We start from the raw sequence: 15,178 nt of genomic DNA on the forward strand, positions 1-15,178 counted from the left end.
CGCCCCTTTCCCCGCCTCCTCCCCCCTGTCTAGGTGGCCTGAAGACCCCAGGGCCCTCCAAGTTGCAGGTCCCGCAAGGCGTCTTCGGCGCCCTCTTGAGATTCCTCCCTTGTGGCGACGGCTCAGAATCGGCTTCCTTTGTGAGGCTGAATCCCAGTCCTCCGTCCGGACAGAGGCATTTGTTTATGGTTCCGCCTTTTGGCTTTGCGTATAAGGTTGTGCACGTGCGCGTGTAAGCATCTTTGTAAGGCCCTGGGTCCACCCCAAGAGCACAAAACACGTATTGGGCGGGTGCTGCACCCCTGTAACCCTAGCACCCTGGACAGCTGAGGCAGGAGGATGTTTGAGTTCAAGCCCAGCCTGGACAACTGAGAAATTTAGCAAAATCTTGTCTCAGTGCAAAGGCCCTGGATTCAAACGCCAGAACCACCCCCAAAATTTAAAAGCTGTGTTTATAGTATAGTCTATGAGATGTGCATTATATCTTTTTGGAAAGCCAATGTACATGGTTGTAATTTAAAAGTATTTGCAACTGCAGGTGTAGCGGTTCATTCCTATAATCCTAGCTATTCAGAAGGCTGAGACAGGAGGATCTCAAGTCCTAGGCCAGTCTGGGCAACTTACTGAGACCCGGTGTTAAAATAAAAAGGGCTGAGGATGGAGCTCAATGGCAGAGCACACCTGGGTTTGACCCTCAGTACTGGGGGAGATGATTTAAAGAATACAAGAAGGGGTAGGTCTTGGGGTACGTGCCTGTCATGCCAGCACCCTGGGAGGCTGAGGCAGGAGGATTTCAGGTTCAAACCTAGCCTGGACAATTTAGCAAGACCCTGTCTCTCTACATGAATGAATGAATAAATAAATAAAGGGCTGGGGCTGTAGCACTGTGTGAAGGCCCTAGGTTGCATCTTCAGTTCTGCAAAACAAACAAAAACAAAAAGGAAAAGAAATAACTGTGTTCAGCCTGGCTGATTCCTGGCTTATCGGTAATTTCACAGAGCAGGATGAGGACAGGCCTTTCTGAAGAGGGACCTTGGAGCAGAGACGCAAGTGAGGTGAGGGAGCAGGTGAGACAGATGTCGAAGGAAGAGCGTTTCCAAAAGCAGGAGCAGGTTGTGCAAAGGTCCTGAGGCTCACACTTGCTAAGTGTCTCGGCAGAATAATGAAGAAATTGGGGGTGGCTGGAGCCAAGAGCCACAGGGGAGCATTATGGGAGGCTGGGACAGGAGGTAGGTGACAGACCGTTTGTGTAGGTCACAGCAGGAGCTCAGCTTTTGTGTTAAGTAGCTTGGGAGCCATGGAAAGTCGGTGTTTTTGCCGTTTTTTGAGACAGGGTCTGCTATGTAGCCCAACCTGCCCTCAAATTCACAGCAATCCTCCTGCCTCAGCTTCTCAAGTGCTGGGATTACAGGCGTGTGTCACCAGACTGGCCATAGGATTTTTTTTTTTTGAGACGGGGTGTTGTTATATGGTTCAGGCTGGCCTTGAACTCAACACGTATTCCAGGATGGCCTTGAACTCATGGTGATCTTCCTGCCTCAGCCTCCCAGGTGCTAGGATCACAGGCCTGTGCCACCATACCTGTTTTAGAATGGTGTTTTGAAGGCAGGTGCTGGGATGTGGTGACTGCTGGGATAGTAGCCATGGCGACCATCATTTCTATTCTTACTTGTATGATGCTATTTCTGTTTTTCTTCCTCTTTTTTTGGCTATATATATATTTTTTTTATTTGGTTTTTTTGAGACAGTGTCCACTGTGTAGTTCAGATGCCCTGGAACTCATTGTGTAGCCCAGGCTGGTCTCGAACTCACAGTGATCCTCCTGCCTCAGCCTCCCGAGTGCTGGGATGACAGGTGTGCGCCACCACGCTCAGCTTTTTTTTTTGAAAAGCTGCTCTTGACATTTGCTCTCTCTGCAACTAAAGTGCTGCGGGGTGAATAACTACACAGATTTTCCCGGCTCTTCCTTCTCTCTGGCGACTGGCCACTCCTACCCCAGGGGCTGCTGTAAATCCCTGGGCACTGCGGCCTGTGACGGGCACAACGTGTCCCCCAGCGTCATCCACCAGGAGGTAACTGGAGATTTTGCCGTGCATGACCTCGACTGACCCTAAGTGTTGGTGACTTTTCTAAAAAATTGCTCATTCGGGGACCCCAACAAAGGGGCCCAGGGAAGAGAGAAATCAATGCTAGTTCAGCTCCTCGGATAACGCGTCCTCTGGGGAAACTGAGTCTGCTTTCCACCACTGTGACAAATATCTGAGGTCACCCACTTACAAAGAGGGAAGGTTTGGCTCCTCATGTCAGAGGTTTCGGCCCACAGTTGCTTGCCACTCAGGAGGCTGAGGCAGGAGGATGGCTTCAAGTTTGAGGCCAGCCTGGGCTACATCATGAGACCCTGGCTCCAAACAAAAAATTAAAATAAAAAAATCCAAGCTGTGCTCATGTCTGTACCATGGGCCAGCACCCTTCTGGGATGACAGGCGTGTGTCACCACGCCAGGCTCATTGGTTCCCCTTCCAGCTGGGCCAGCAGAGGTCCAGAGAGGCGGGGTGGCTTCTCCAGGGTGACACAGATCGCTTAAACAGGGGAGCTCAGTGTGGTGGAAAGAGGTGGTGACCGGTGTGCTCTGGTGGGGGTTGCTGGGGAGCGGCCCCCGGGGTGGGCGAGACCAGAGTCCTCTGCTGAGCAGCCCCTGCCTGCCTTGCTGTGTGCACCCCCAGGGCTGCTTCCGCAGGCTGCTGAAAATCACAAAGACGCAGAGCTACACCCTGAGCTGGGTCTCCCTGGGGACCGCGGCGATGCAGGTGAGTCACCCCTCTGGGACGCTGGCCACTCTTTCATTCCAAACCTGAGGGGCTGAGCGTGGTGGTGCACGCCTGAGATGCCAGCCTTCGGGGAGGCTGAGGCAGGAGGATCCCAAGTGACTGGGAGAGGGCCTGTTCCTAAATAAACAGATAATAAATAAATACAGGGCTGGGGTGTAGCTCAGGGTGAAGGCCCTGGTTTCCACCTCCAGTATGGAGAAGCGGGGAAAAGAAGCAATAGCAAGGGTCTAGCCCAGGAATCCCAGGGAGGAAGAAACTAGCACAGTGGATGGGACTCTCTTTCAGTTCATCTGGTCCTGGTTTTTTATGCTATTCAGACACGCAAAAATAGAATGAAATAAGCTGTGCCACAAACAGAACGGATGAGGGAATAAATATGGGCAGGATATTATGCAACTTTAATGCTACTGTCAGTGTTGGTTACATTTTGAGACAGGGTCCCACTATGTAGCCCAGGCTGGTCTTGAAATCGCAGTGATCCTCCTGCCTCAGCCTCCTGATGCTGGTATTGTAGGAATGTGCCACCCTGCCCAGCTCACCCAAATTTAAAAAGTAAGAACCCAGGGGCAGGGGATTTAGCTCCGTGGTTCTGCTGCCTGCTTCGCAAGTACAAGGACCCGAGTTCGATCCCCGGTACCAAAATAAATAAATAAGTAAATAAAATAAGAACACAAGGGCTGGGGATTTAGCTCAGTGGCGTGGCACCTGCCTCGCAAGCACAAGGTCCCGAGTCTGATCCCCGGTACTACAAAATACATACATAAATAAATAAAATGAAAACACAAGCCTCCTTTTTGAAAAAGAAACATTTCTCATTTCAACCACCCAGGTAACCAAGCAACGAATTCAGCGGTCACACACAAAGAATACAGATTTGTGAGAATTAATTCCCAGTTCTCATTAAATGAACAGACACCGGCAGAGACAACATCACAAAATAGCAATGTAAAAGACCTGAAGGGAAAGGAAAGTCGGATTGCACAGTGTAGTATGTAAAATGTCTGATTTCCAGCTGGATGTGGTGGCACATACCTGAAGTCCCAGAGGCTGGGGAGGCTGAGGCAGGAAGACCTTGTGAGCTCCGGGTTAAAGGTCAGCCTGGACTCCATAATGGTTCAAGGCCAACCTGAATTTCATAGTGAGACCCCGTCTGAAAGACAAAACAAAAAAGAAATGGAATGAATTTGTAGGACCATAATAGCGCAAAGAATAAAGCTACGTGGGAACACAGCGTTTGTATGTGATTAAAATTTATTTGGAGCTGTGTGTGGCTCACACCTGTAATCCTGAATTCTGGGAGGCTGAGGCAGGAGGACTGCAAGTTTGAGCCTAGCCTGGGGGCAGCTTAGTGATTTAGCAAGCCACTGTTTCCAAAACAAAACAAAACAAAAAAAGGACAAAACAACAAACAAAAAGACTAGACTGCTAAAATTTAAAATATGAATTGTAATCCCTAAAGCTACCACTGAAAAGTAATTCTTGTTTGGTTTTGCTTTTGGAGTCAGAGATTCACTATGTAGTGCAGGATGGCCTAGAACCCACTATGTACCTCAGGCTGGCCTTGAACCGGGAGCGACCCTCCCATCTCCTGCCTCAGCCTCCTGAGTGTGGGGATCACAGATCTACACCACCACCATGCCTGGCTGAGTAATTCTTAAAATATAGTAAAATAAGAGAAATAAAATGGTACACAAGAAAATATAAAAGAAGTCCAAGAGCAAAGAACAGGATCAGCAACGTAAACACAAATAGCAAAAGGGCAGGTCCATGTCCAACTCCATCAGCAATTACATCAAATGTAAAGGGATTAAAAAAAATGGGTCAAAAGACACAGATCCAAAGGGTGGATTGAAACACATGACTGAACAATGTTCAATCTACGAGAAGCACACATTGATGCAAAAACACAAATGAACTGAAACTTAAAAGGATGGGGAAAGGTACACCATGTGAGTGGTGGCCAACAGAGAGCAGCAGTCCCTAAATCAATAGCAAACCAAAAATTGTAGCTAGAGACAGAAGAACATTTTATAGTGATAAAGGCATCGATCCACCATGAAGTCAAAAAACAATTACAAAAACATAGTGCATACCTATAAATGTAAAATGTCAACAAGCCAAGTGTGGTGCCACACACCCATAATACCAGCACTCGGGAGGCCGAGGCAGGAAGATCGCCATGAGTTTGAGTCCAGTTTGGGCTTTAAAATGAGTTCGAGGACAGCCCGGAGTACACAGCAAGACCTTGCCTCAAGCAAACAAACGACAACAAAAATGCCACACACAAAAATTTAAAATGTAAGCATATATGCATCTAAAAATAAAACTCCAAAATAAGGGAGGGGAAAAAAACCGCAAAATAAATTAGGAAAAACTGATGGAATTACAGGGACAATAGACAATTTAGTGTTGTCAGAGAGTTTAATATCCCACTCTCAACAATAGCACAAATAAGCAGATGACCAACAAGAAAGAAGCGCCATCTGCCCACAACTGTGGGTATAGAGCGCTCAGGAGGGGGCACGAGAGGAAGTTCGAAAAATTATCCAACTGCTCTCTTCCGGTCTGCCCATATCTCCTGTGGGTCAAACGTTACAAAAAGTCCGAAGGCCTCGGCTTCCTATTGGCCAAATGTAAGAGACAGTCAGAAGGCATGGGCTTCCTATTGGCCGAACATAACAGGAAATGGGAGGGCGTAGGATGCTGGGAAATGTCCTCAGGGCTCGTGGGAAGGCAGGAGGGTTTGGTTCCACTTCCGTGGTCTCTGACGACAGCTGTTTTGTTTCTCTCCCATTTCAGTTGCCAGGTGCTCTTGCCACCTTGCTGCTGTTCATCAAGCTGGGCTGACAACACAGGCTTGGGAAGGATGAAACACTGGAGCCCACCTGGCTGCTGCTGATTGGATCTCACTTTTATTCCTCTGTAGCACTTAACCGTTTTTGGAAGGGGGAATAACAACAACAACAACAGTAATCAATCAAGAACCACCTATCCGCCCTGACTCTTTTCTCCTCGAGTTTATTTCTGACACCAGCTGGCAGTGGTTATAGCTCAAATACCTAAAGCGGTGGCGTTTAAGCCCATTATTTGTTACTGTAATGAAAAGCCTGAGTCTGGGTACATGTGAAGGAAAGGTTGATTGAGCTCCATCTGGGAGCATGAAATTACGACAGAATAACCCACTGTGGTGAGGCCTCCCGACACCTCATGACCCATGGCACCAAAATGGCAGGAGGGGCCGGGGATTTAGCTCAGAGGTGCTGCCACCTGCCTTGAAAGGGGGGGCAGTAGCAAGCAGCAGATTATTAGCTGGCCACGCCCCTACCCGAACTGTAGTTCAGACGGCCGCCCTGGAACTCACCGTGTAGCCCGGGCTGGTCTCGAACTCACAGCGATCCTCCCGCCTCAGCCTCCTGAGTGCTGGGACTACAGGCGTGCGCCCCCAGGCCTGCCAAAAAGTCCCGAAAGAAGGCTTTCCAGAACTGCTTCAGAAAACAGCAACAGTGATGGGACCAGTGTGTTCATAGCAGGGGGAGGACTCTGAGGAAGATCAATGGCAAAGTGTCTTTTACTGGGATAGTTAACATTTTAAAAATTTAAATATTCATGGTATTTTGTGATCTAACCCCAGGCGAAGGACGCTGCGATGTTCTGATAGGAGAAATGTGCAATGATTAAATCGAGCTAATTAACATACGTATCACCTCCCTTCCAAACTATCTTTTGTGAAGAGGCATTTGAGGAACTGTATTGAAACAAACCCTGCGAGGTGTTGTTTCCCCTTCATACGTCAGTGTGCGTCTCTCAAACTAGTGATTTGTGTTCACAACTATAATTTCATTATCACACCTACGATAACAGCCTCTCCTTGCCGTCACTTAATTTCTCTACTATCAACAAAATTTACTGATTGGCTCAAATCTTTTTTTTTTTGAGACAAGGTATCTCTAATATAGTCCAGATAGTCCAGGCTGGCCTCGAACTCCTGGTGACCCTCCTGCCTCAGCCTCCCGAGTGCCTCAACTACAGTTGTGTGCCGCCATGCCTGGCTCTGCCTTCCCCTCTGACTGGGGACTCGTCCCCGCAAAGTCCCCACGGTAGTAGCTGCTTATCCTACCGTGTTGGTTGGAGAATCTAGACTCCCCCAGTCTCCTGAGTGCCCCTGCTGCAACCCGGAAGTGTATGTTCTTGTCCCCGTCTCTGCTTCCTGACTGCTGTGGGCAGAGCCCCCGTCCTCCCCCAGGCCCCTCTGCCATCCCGTCCCTGCTTTGGACACAGCCCACCATGGAGGAGCCAGAATAAGCCTCTCATCTTCAAACTGGCCATTGGGTGTTTTGTCCGAGCGGCCGGAAGTGGCTGAGACACAGGAGATGGAGCTCAGCGAGGCAGGTGCTCAACCACGGAGCTCTGCACCCAGCCACCTGCTGTCCAGTTGGGGCAGGGGAGTCACCTGGGGGCCTTTAAGGCCTGGCCGTCGTCATGCGTGAGAGGGAATGAACCAAGCACTTCATCTGATGACCACAGGAGGCTGAATCAGATTCTTCATTAAAAATCGCAGTATGAGCCGGGCGTGGTGGCGCACACCTGTCACCCCAGCACTCGGGAGGCTGAGGCAGGAGGATCACCTAGGGCTCAAGGCTAGGCTGGGCTGCATAGGGAGACCCTGTCTCCAAAATAAATAAATAAATAAAGCGCTGCTGTGGAGGCCTCCCCAGGAGCCCCAACTTCAAATACCATTAACGAAGGACTGGGGAATTAAGTTCTTGGGCATGCACTCCATCCTGCTCACCCACATTTCTGTCCACTCTGGTTACAAAGTGGGGTTGTCAAGGTCTTCCCTCTCTGCCCAGAGCGGTAACATGCTGGCATCACCCAGGGTTTCTGCAGTGAGAAAGCACTTTCCTCACCACACCTAGTTTGTGATAAAGGATGTGACTCAGGGACAGCTAAGAGGGAGGAAGGCCGGAGGCGAAGTAAGGGCCGGTGAGGCTGTGTCCCTTCCGGGCCACCGTCCTCCCAGCACCTAGGTGAGTTCACTAAGCCACCAGCACTCTGGAGTCCAATCGTGGAGGGTTTTTTGGTTTTCTTTGTTGTTTGTTTGCTTGGCCGTCTTGGGGTTTGCACCCAGAGCCCTGACACTGAGTTCCATCCTCAGCCCTTTGCTTTATTTTTAAGTAAAACATTTATCGGTACATTTGAAATAGACATAATAATCATAGTCATCAAGGGAATTTTTTTCCATTCCCCCTCCCTTCAACCTCTCTTCCTCTCCTTATATTCAAAAGCTTTGTTTCCATTTTCCCCGTTCTTTATCTCCTTGTCCCTTCTTTCCTTCCCCCCTCCCCCCTCCCTTGTTCCCCCTCCTATTTAAACATTTTCTTCCCGTTTCCCAGTATCCATTATACACCTCAGTCCTATTTCCACTTTCAGTTTCTCACACCAGAGAAACAGTGCAGTATTTACACGTGTGCGTTAGATTTACTTCACTTAAGAGTATGGTCTCCTACCTGGGTGTGGTGGCGCACGCCTGTCATCCCAGCACTCGGGAGGCTGAGGCAGGAGGATCGCTGGGAGTTCGAGACCAGCCTGGGCTACACAGTGAGTTCCAGGTCAGTCTCAACTACATAGTGAGACCCTGTCTCAAAAAACACAAACAACCAAACAGAAAGAGTGTGGTCTCCAGGTCCATGCATTTAGCTATAAGTGTCTGAAGCTCATCCTTCTTTATGGCAGAGTAGTACTCCAGTGTGTTAAAAAAAACTCACAGATCTTCTTGGGACGGGGGGTTTAGCTCAGTGGTGCCATGCCTGCCTCACAAGCACAGATCCTGAATTCTATCCCCTGTATCCCCCCACCAAAAAAGTGCTCACTCTGGCACTACATATGCTTTTTAAAAAAATCCCACATCTTCTTTATCCACTCACCAGTTGGTGGGCATTTGGGCTGTTTCCAAGATTTAGCTGTTACACACTGTGCTGCTATAAACACGGGTGTGCGTATATCTCTGTGGTATGGTGCTTTTAATTCTTTTGGAAAGATACCAAGAGGAATAGTGAGGTTGAATGGAACCTTTAGTTGTAGTGTTCTGAGGAATCTCCACAATGATCTCCACAGCGGTTGCACCAGTCTGCACTCCCACCAGCAGTGGAGAAGGCTTCCTTTTTCCCCACAGCCCTGTCAGCATTTGTTATTGGTTGACTTTTTGTTAACAACCATTCTTTTGGGAGTGAGGTGGAATCTAAACTTTTATTTTAAGACAGGGTCGTTCCAAGTCACCAGATTGCCCAGGCTGCGATCCTCCTGCCTCAGCCTCCCAGAGTGCTGGGATTATAGATGTGCCTGTCATCTCTTAGGGGTTTTATGGAGGTCTCACCACATGGAAATCATTGATTCAGTCATTGACTTACTGTCAGTCAGGATCACCTTACTGTCCAGTCCCTCTGTCCCCCCAAGGTGATAGGGGAGGTGGGGAAAGGACTGAAGAGGCCACCCCTCTAATCTTCCTGGTGACCAGCTCCCTCCCGAGATCTCCAGGACCCCCAGTTCATCTCAGTGACATGCAAAAGGAATCAGGGCTTTAGGAGCTGTGTGCCAGAAACCATTAGGGACAAAGGCCAGATATTTATTTTTTATTCTTTTAATTTTGAGGCTCTTGCTATGTATTCCAGGCTGGCCAGGAGTAGCTTGTATCACAGCTACTCAGGAGGCTGAGGCAGGAGGACTGCAAGTTCAAGACCAACCTGGGAAACTAAGGGAGATCCTGTCTCAAAATAAAAATTAAAAAGGACTAGGGGTGTAGTTCAGTGGTAGTACACAGGCTTAGCATGCTTAAGGCCCTGGGTTCCATCTTTGGGACAGAGAAAAAGAAAGAAAGAAACAGAGAAAAAAAAAGGAGGAAGCAAAGCATTCTGGTGCACACCTGTAATCCTAGAACTAGGGAGGCTGAGGAAGGAGAATCACCACGCATTCCAGGCCAGCCTGGACTACACAGTGAGACTCTGTCTCAAAAACCCATAATAAAAATGAATGAACAAAAGAAAACAACAAGGCCGGGCGTGGTGGCGCACGCCTGTCATCCCAGCACTCGGGAGGCTGAGGCAGGAGGATCGCTGGGAGTTCGAGACCAGCCTGGGCTACATAGTGAGTTCCAGGTCAGTCTCAACTAGATAGTGAGACCCTGTCTCAAAGAACAAAAACAAAAAAAAAACAAAACAACTAAAGAGACAAAACAAGCAGTACTAAGCACTAGCTCTATCTTTTTATTTATTTATATCTAGTACCGGGGATCGAACTCAGGACTTGGCACTAAAGCACTAGTTCTAAACTGGGGATCAGTAAGAAGGGAACTGGCAGGGAATGGCTAGTTCAAAGGCCCTGTGGCACCAGCCCTGGGGTTTAAAAAACCGAGCAAAACAAGGCCATGTGGTGGGATTCGGCAGAGTACAGGACAGGAGGGTGGGGCTCTGATTCGGAGCCTGGGGCTTCAGGGGCCATGGCCAGAGCTCTGGCATTTCCTCCCAGCTGGGGGGGGGGTTTGGAAGGCCAGAGGCAGGGGAAAGGGTGTGTGACTCAGGCGCTCCCGGTGCTGCTGGCTGCTGTGGGAGAGACCTTCTCACCAGGGTTATTTGGGGAGAAGCTGCCTTCCCTGAGTCCCTTCACCCCCAGCCCTTTCAAGGTTTTTATTTTGATTTTTTCCAGTTTTTTTGTTTGTTTCTTTGTTTTGAGACAGGGTCTCACTATGTGGTTGAGACTGACCTGGAACTCACTGTGTAGCCCAGGTTGGTCTCGAACTCCCAGCGATCCTCCTGCCTCAGCCTCCCGAGTGCTGGGATGACAGGCGTGCGCCACCACACCCAGCCTAAAGTTTTTATTTTGAGACAGTTACACTAGGCTGCCCAGGCTGCCTCAAACTCTTGGTCCTCCTGCCTCAGCCTCCTGAGGTGAGATTATACCTGTGCAGAGCCACGGTGGGGCCAGTACTGCTAGGGGCAGCCTCAGGCTTCCCCAGGGGCCTGCGGCAGACCTTCCACTGCCCTGTGTACAACAGCCTCCCCCACCTTCTTTAACCTACAGTGGTACGTTTTAGACATACACAATGATCACATTCATCTTAGGGATTTGTACCTGTACCTGATATATCTGGCTTCTTTTTCCTTTGCTATCCTCTCTCTTTTCCACCCCTTTCCCTGCTTATATAGAAAAGCTTTGTTTCCATTTCCCCTTTTTTTCTTGCCCGTCCTTTCCTTTCCCCTCCCCCCTTATTCCTCATCTCATTTTGAACATTTTATTCCCATTTCCCAGTATCTATCATCCATCTTAGTCCTGATTTCCCACTTTCGGTTTCTCACACCAGAGAAACAGTGCGGTATTTAGACACAGGCATCTGATTTATTTCACTTTAGAGTGTGGTCTCAAGGTGCGTCCCTTTAGCCAGAAATGTCTGCAGCTCACCCTTCTTTACGGCATAGTAGTACTCCCTTGCATAAGAAAAGCCACATCTTTATCCACTTGTTGGCTGCTGGGCATTTGGAACAGCTCCTCTCCTGGAAGCTGCCTTTCACTACAGGAAATGAAAGAACAAAGGCACTTCGGCATCGCTGCTTTTATTGTTTCTGTGGAGAAAATGCACGTTTGCAGAAGCACCTGACAGACAGTGTTCACGGCCCACCGAGGTCAGCGTAGTGTTTCAGAATCACTAGGGAGGAGCCGCTACGGAGCAGAAGCCACTCCGAGCCCGAGAATGCATAAGACAGGCTCAGGCACAGGGGGGCGCTCGCCCACAGCCTGGTGATTTCCATCTGTGAACTTAACCCTCCCTCCTCCTGTGAGCTACGAGGACCCCGCTTCCGCTCCCTAGTGACCATCATGAAGGAAGCCTCCCTCTCTAATCACACCATGGAAAACCTGCCTTATTTTGAGAAGAAATAAACAAATGTGATTTTTTCCTACATTCTTTCCAGTCTTGAGAGAACCTCAAAGCAGATCTCTCTGCTGCTACTTGAAGCTGAACTCTAAAAGACTTTTGTCTATTTTGAAACAGGGTCTCGCAGTGTAGTCCAGGCTGGCCTCGAACTAATTGGCGATCCTCCTGCCTCAGCCTCCCAAGTGCTGGGATGACAGACGTGCGCCACCAGGCCCAGTAATCGTTCAATTTCTGGGTGTGCAAAAAAAAAAAAAAAAATCTTCTCACTCTGAAGTTCTATGGGTGGCCCCTGGCGTGGGGTACACGGAGCTTCCTAGAAATAAGTGTGAACTTAAATGAGCCTTTACTACTCAGAAACCCCTGTGGGGGGGTGGTGAGTCAGGAAGGCTGCAGGAAGTCACTTTGGCAACAAGAACTTGGGGGGATGGATGGTGTCCCGGACTGGAGCCGGGGAGCTGGAGACAACAAGGCATCTCCCAAGGCTGCCCACACAATGCGGGTCCCATCACGGGGTTCTGCTTGGTGTGGAGCAGGTGCCAGGCCACCGGAAGTGGCCTTGGTTTTGCTCTGGGCAAGGGTCCCAGGACTCCCTGACACCCACCCAGCACAACCCCATCAACACGAGGACCCGCCGCTCCACCGCTGCACCCATAAGGGTGCAAGTGACAAAAGCAGGCTGCACAACCCGGCCCCCCTAGACTCCCTCAGAAGGGACCCTTCCACTAGCAGGAGTGTCACAACCCTGGACCCAAGGGTGCTACGGCTTCGGAAACAGACAGGGGGTCTTCGAGTCGAAGATACCCAAGTCCTGACGTCTGAGAGTCATCACGGGCAGCTCGAGCGTGCCAGTGTTTGCCTGGATTCTCAGCTATCTGGGAGGCTGAGGCAGGAGGATCCCAAGTTTGAGACCAACCTAAAAACTTAACGAGCCCTCATGTCAAAATGAAAAAGGAGCAGGGAATGGAGCTCAGAGGCAGAGGAGGGGCTTAGCCCAAATGAGGCGCTGGGTTTCATCCCCAGCACCACACAGAGGGAGGGAGGGAGAAGGAAGAAGAGTCGCAGGCAAGCACGGGCTGTGGGAATGTTGCTCAAGTTCCTTTTCTAGCAGGATATAAGATTTGGAAAGCTCTTGCTTAAAATACAACCAGACAGATGGAGCCCGGGCGGGAGGGTCTGGGCTCCGGCTCAGAGGTTAACACCGGGCCGATTCCCAGCCTCCCCAAAACGGCCCAAATTCCAGAATCCAATCCAGGACCAGCCCACGGAGCGATGGGGTCCAGCGTGACGTGGACGGCGTGAAGCACAGAAGGCACTTTTGGAGTCTCGCCACCAGGAGCAGCTGAACTTCCTGTCCCTTCTTTTTGAGACATCTTGCTATGTAGCCCAGGATGGCCTTGAACCCTCAGCAATCCTCCTGCCTCAGCCTCCTGAGTGATGGAATGACAGGCGTGCGCCCCCACGTCCAGGTCCCTATCCTTTCTATAACAGGAAAATGAGCTTTAGTATTCAATCTGCCAGCCAGAGGGAGGGGTCTGTGGGGCCCTGAATTGTGATCTCAACTTAAAGCCTTGGCATTTAGGGGTTTCATATGGAAGGCTCAAGGCTAAGCTGGGGGACCTGAGAAAGAGGGGCTGCCTCCGCCTCTTCTGGGAGAAGTATCATGACACTTTTGGAGGACTCCTACACACCAGGCAATGCCCAGCGCTGAATGCCCCCAGAAAATGGTTCTGTTGTAGAAGGCACTACGGAGACCTCTTCCTCAGGCACGCTGGGACACGCCTCCGACGGTCACCCCACTGAAAGGCCTCAGAAAGCTGCAAGCGTGTGCGTGACAATGTCCCCAGGCTGCTGCGCGCAATGCTGAGCCGAGCCCCTGGGGTTGAGCGTGGAGGTGACACGGGGAGGAAGTGAGCCATGCCGGGCTGGGGAGTAGCACACAGGAGAGAAGGGGCCCTGAGCTTGGGAACAGCCCTTGTGGCTCATGCCTGGGTCACACAGTCCCTGAGGTGGCAGATGAGGCAAGCGGGGGCCAAGGGTCCCCCTAGCAGCCACAGCTGCTGGGCTGGGGTGGCACAGGGTCCCCCAGGGCCGGGCCTTTCCCGTTGCTGCCTGGGCTGGAGTTGGCTTCCAAGGTTTCATTCATCCTGTCGCAGATGACGTCCACCAGGCGCTCAAACACCTGCTTCACATTGATGTTCTCCTTGGCACTGGCCTCAAAGAACTCGAACCCTGGAGAGAGACAAGGCAGGGACACCCATGAGACTCCCGGGCTAGGGCCCGGGCTGTGGCATCCCTCACACCTGCGTCTCCCAGACTGGCCCTTTCTATTGCTGTGCAACCTCGGCTGAGTGTCTTAGCCTCTCTGAACTTCAGCCAGCTCATCTGTAACATGAGAACAGTGATGCTGCTGTGACTGATGCTGATAAAGATCTGCAGCGGCAGCCCTGGTCTGGAGAATCTCAAGAGTCCCTGTCACCAAGCAGTGGCTATAAGTGTCCGAGCAGCAGTTTGTAGCCAGGTGTGGCGGCACCAGCCTGTAGATCCAGCTACTCAGGAGGCTGAGGCAGGAGAATTGCTGGGGCCTACATGTTCAAGTCCTGCCCGGGCAACATAGTAAGACCCCATCTCAAAAAAGAAAAAGAAAAAGAAAAAAGAAAAGAAAGGAAAGGAAAGAAAATGGAAAGGGAAAGAGGGTGTTTGTAAAAGTTAGCTCAAAGATCAGCAAATTTTCTCTGTAAACAGCCAAATCATGAAGATTTTAGGCTCTGTGGTCCATTCAGTCTCTGTTTTAACTCTACGGCCCTGCTAGTGCAGCATAGATGTTGCCACAAACATTACAGAAATGGGTTCATATGTGGCTGTGTCCCAGGCAAACTTCACTTACAAACATAGAAATTTGGGAGGCTGAGGCAGGAGGATGGCTAAGTTCCGGGTCAACCTGAACAACAGAGTGAGACACCGTCTCAAATACCCGCCCCCAAAATCAATCGTCTAAAATGCAGAAGGTAGCACACCCGTGGATATATCTCTGGACAGATCCTCAAAGGGTTGATAACAGTGGCCGGACCTGGAACTTGACAGTAGGAATGAGATCTGACTACGGGGGACCCAGGTCTTGCAGCCCAGGTTGCGCACTAACCAAGGTCATCGGCGAGTCTCCGGCCGTCCTCAGTAGGCACGACCCGCTCGTCCTCCAGGTCACACTTGTTTCCCACCAGGATGACCTGGGCGTTATCCCAGGAGTAGGTCTTGATCTGTGTGGCCCTGTGGAGTTAAAGGTCATGAGCGAGGCGGGGGTGGATGGGATGGGGGGGAGGGCAGATGTCAGGGGTCAGGGGTCAGGAAGACTCACCAGTCCTGCACAGCGGCAAAGGACTCCTGGTTGGCGATGTCATACATGAGCAGGAAGCCCATGGCTCCGCGGTAG

The 15,178-nt window shown here is 50.4% G+C and overlaps 2 protein-coding genes across 3 annotated transcripts in view; one reads left to right on the forward strand and one right to left on the reverse strand.

The window, feature by feature from the left end:
• Tspan16 (tetraspanin 16) overlaps positions 1 to 6,002 on the forward strand; it is an 11,675-nt gene extending 5,673 nt beyond the window's left edge. Inside the window, 3 exon segments of the mRNA XM_010634723.2 lie at positions 1,918 to 2,072; positions 2,724 to 2,807; positions 5,628 to 6,002. Coding sequence (XP_010633025.1) covers positions 1,918 to 2,072; positions 2,724 to 2,807; positions 5,628 to 5,675 — 287 coding nt within the window. The 3' untranslated portion in view covers positions 5,676 to 6,002.
• A 5,617-nt stretch (positions 6,003 to 11,619) lies between these two features.
• Rab3d (RAB3D, member RAS oncogene family) overlaps positions 11,620 to 15,178 on the reverse strand; it is a 4,665-nt gene continuing 1,106 nt past the window's right edge. Inside the window, exons 3-5 of one of the 2 annotated variants that reach the window (XM_033759583.1) lie at positions 15,104 to 15,129; positions 14,891 to 15,015; positions 11,620 to 13,980 (exon numbers count right to left, since the gene is read on the reverse strand). In XM_033759583.1, the coding sequence (XP_033615474.1) occupies positions 13,793 to 13,980; positions 14,891 to 15,015; positions 15,104 to 15,129 (339 nt within the window). In that variant the 3' untranslated portion in view covers positions 11,620 to 13,792. The remainder of the gene's footprint in view (positions 13,981 to 14,890; positions 15,016 to 15,103; positions 15,130 to 15,178) is intronic. The other variant, XM_033759582.1, reaches the window with a different exon arrangement.

This window comes from Fukomys damarensis, unplaced genomic scaffold, assembly GCF_012274545.1.
Source record: "Fukomys damarensis isolate Sample0158 unplaced genomic scaffold, DMR_v1.0_HiC HiC_scaffold_37, whole genome shotgun sequence".
Taxonomy (NCBI): Eukaryota; Metazoa; Chordata; class Mammalia; order Rodentia; family Bathyergidae; genus Fukomys; species Fukomys damarensis.